We start from the raw sequence: 2,299 nt of genomic DNA on the forward strand, positions 1-2,299 counted from the left end.
GATTTCAGGACCCAGCGCCTTGGGTGCGACACAATCTTCCGCAAGCCGTAAGACTCCCAGTTCGGTAGAGACCGGGGTATCTATAGGTCAATGGGGTGGCCCTGTGGTGGCCCGGTCCTAGGGTGTAGCCAATGAGAGTTGACGGCCGCAATGCGCACTCTCAGAGGTACTCGCAGATGCGGACTTGGGGTCGTCAAGGCCTCGACATGAGACGATGTCTTAGCAGGAATTCATGACAGTTCATCACTTGTGCCCCTTTGGTCCTCAACATCACTTATCGTCGTTTTCCCCCACTTCAGGTACCGAAGCGACCCGCTGGCGTGTGCTGATTTGTCTCGTGCACGGTCTGACAAAGAGACGTACCTACATATACAGGCGACTTACACGAGCCACGCAACTGCCAACATGAGCAACAGTGACCTATCCCAGATCACCTCGGAGATCCCTGACTTTATTGGCGGGCTCCCCAAGAGGAGACAACCCAAGGTTCCTGCCCCACCGGATGAATTCGACCAGTACTTTGATTATAAACGTTTCTACGAAGGATCCCCAGCCGCCGATGCCGACTCGCGGAGCCGCTCTGACGCCTCTTCTATCCCGGGGCTAACCTCCGGTCCCTCGGAGGAAGACGGCGCATCCTCCCCCAGGTCCACTGAGGACTCTTTCCACTTCAAGGAAGCCGTGGAACAGATCAAGCAACACGATGATCGCTTCACTGTACCAGCTCGTGAGATCAGACCTAACGGCGTGGAGCCATACCCATGGCATATGGATATAGACGGTACGCTAGGTTCGAGTGGAGCCGAAATCCAGGGACTCGGTGGTAGTAGTAGCCCGCTCTCTCCAGCCTCTTCCAACGGAACTGCGCCGTCCTCATATCACAGCTCTTCTTCGGGCGAGTTGCCACTTAGCCGTGGCAAGCGACATCGCCCCCTAGATAACCCAGATAAGGTCGCCCAGATGCGCAAAATTGGCGCCTGTTTCCGGTGTAAGACGCGCAAGGTCCCAGTGAGTAGCCATGGTCGTATCTCGGCTTCCTTCCTAATCAACTAGAAGTGTGACCAACAGATCCCTTGCTCGCGTTGCAAAAGTGACGCCAATAAGTACTGCAACGATGATGACGGCGAACTAGCAGAGCACATGTGTTTCCGCCGTCTTTCCGCCAGCAGCGACCTCGTCTTTCATGTGATCTGGAGTATGTTAATCCCATCATCACTGTCACCTAAGCTTTAGGTTCGAATGGAATTTTGAATAGCTGACCGTAGCAGAGATGAAAGTAAACCCCCCTGTCACGTCGCAGAGAGGTAACCCATCATTGCGTTGGGACGTATACTTCAAGCCGTGTCTTGCGACCCAACAACCCCTAGCAATTTCGGTCACGCGTAACGATAGCAACCACAATAATAGTCAAACATGGCAGAGGTGGCAAGCCAACCCAGGACAGGCAGCTCCTCAATATGTTTTGAACCCTCATGGCGCGCCCGAAGACGTTGTGCTTATTAAATGGGCTTCGTGGCAAATGCTCACAGACGAAAGTTCTGACTTCCAATCGGCTCTAGACGTTCTAGTTAGCAGATATGCCCAGGATGAACACTCATTTCTACCATATGTTAGTCTAGTGTTACTAACCCCCTCACGTTGTATACCTACTAACATGTCGCCAGCACTCTCTTGTTCGCAAAGTTTATGACATGAGGTGCATGTATAAAATCTGGCGGCAAAAGAAATTTTTCTGCCAAAAATATCCCGGATCCGGTCTAGAGGAGCTTCCTAGTCAGATATGTCAAGACTTGAAGCGGATCATAGTTTTCAGGATGAAGACTCTCGAGTCCGATATCTTGGCGCAGTTCTGGAAGACCTTGGACGCAGCCTTGAAACCGCATGAGCGATTACCCCTATGGGCTTGTATGATGGAATTTATTATGATGTACCGGGATATATATGAGCTCAATCAATCGGAAGGTAACGAGGCCACCCCAATTTAGAACGCATGGACCTAGCTCACATTGCTCAATAGACATTTGCGGGGATCCACTACAGATACAAACCATAACCACGAGCGTCTTCAGCAACTTAGTCGTAATGTGTGAGATCTGTTTCGGCAAAAAGAAGCCGGAACCTATGAATGAAGACGGAAACCCGATGCTGAGCGCAGCGAAGAGGCAATTGAATGCCGATTTCAGAAGGGTGGAAATCCGCAGAGACGAGTTCTGTATGTTGCAACGGAGGTTCTCGGAAATTGAAGTGTTTAATGAACTGACCATTTACTTTAGACCAGACCCTCCAAGACTGTACTACT

The 2,299-nt window shown here is 51.1% G+C and overlaps 1 protein-coding gene across 1 annotated transcript; it reads left to right on the top strand.

Moving 5' to 3' along the window:
- Positions 1 to 405: 405 nt before the first annotated feature.
- GL218_03911 (uncharacterized protein) lies at positions 406 to 1,985 on the top strand (the record flags this gene model as incomplete). The annotated part of the gene is made up of 4 exons (XM_033580492.1): positions 406 to 1,008; positions 1,057 to 1,195; positions 1,269 to 1,609; positions 1,665 to 1,985. 4 exons carry the CDS (start codon positions 406 to 408, stop codon positions 1,983 to 1,985), a joined length of 1,404 nt encoding a protein of 467 aa, XP_033436149.1.
- Between the last annotated feature and the right edge of the window lie 314 nt (positions 1,986 to 2,299).

This window comes from Daldinia childiae (assembly GCF_008694065.1).
Source record: "Daldinia childiae strain JS-1345 chromosome Unknown Scaffold3, whole genome shotgun sequence".
Lineage (NCBI taxonomy): Eukaryota > Fungi > Ascomycota > Sordariomycetes > Xylariales > Hypoxylaceae > Daldinia > Daldinia childiae.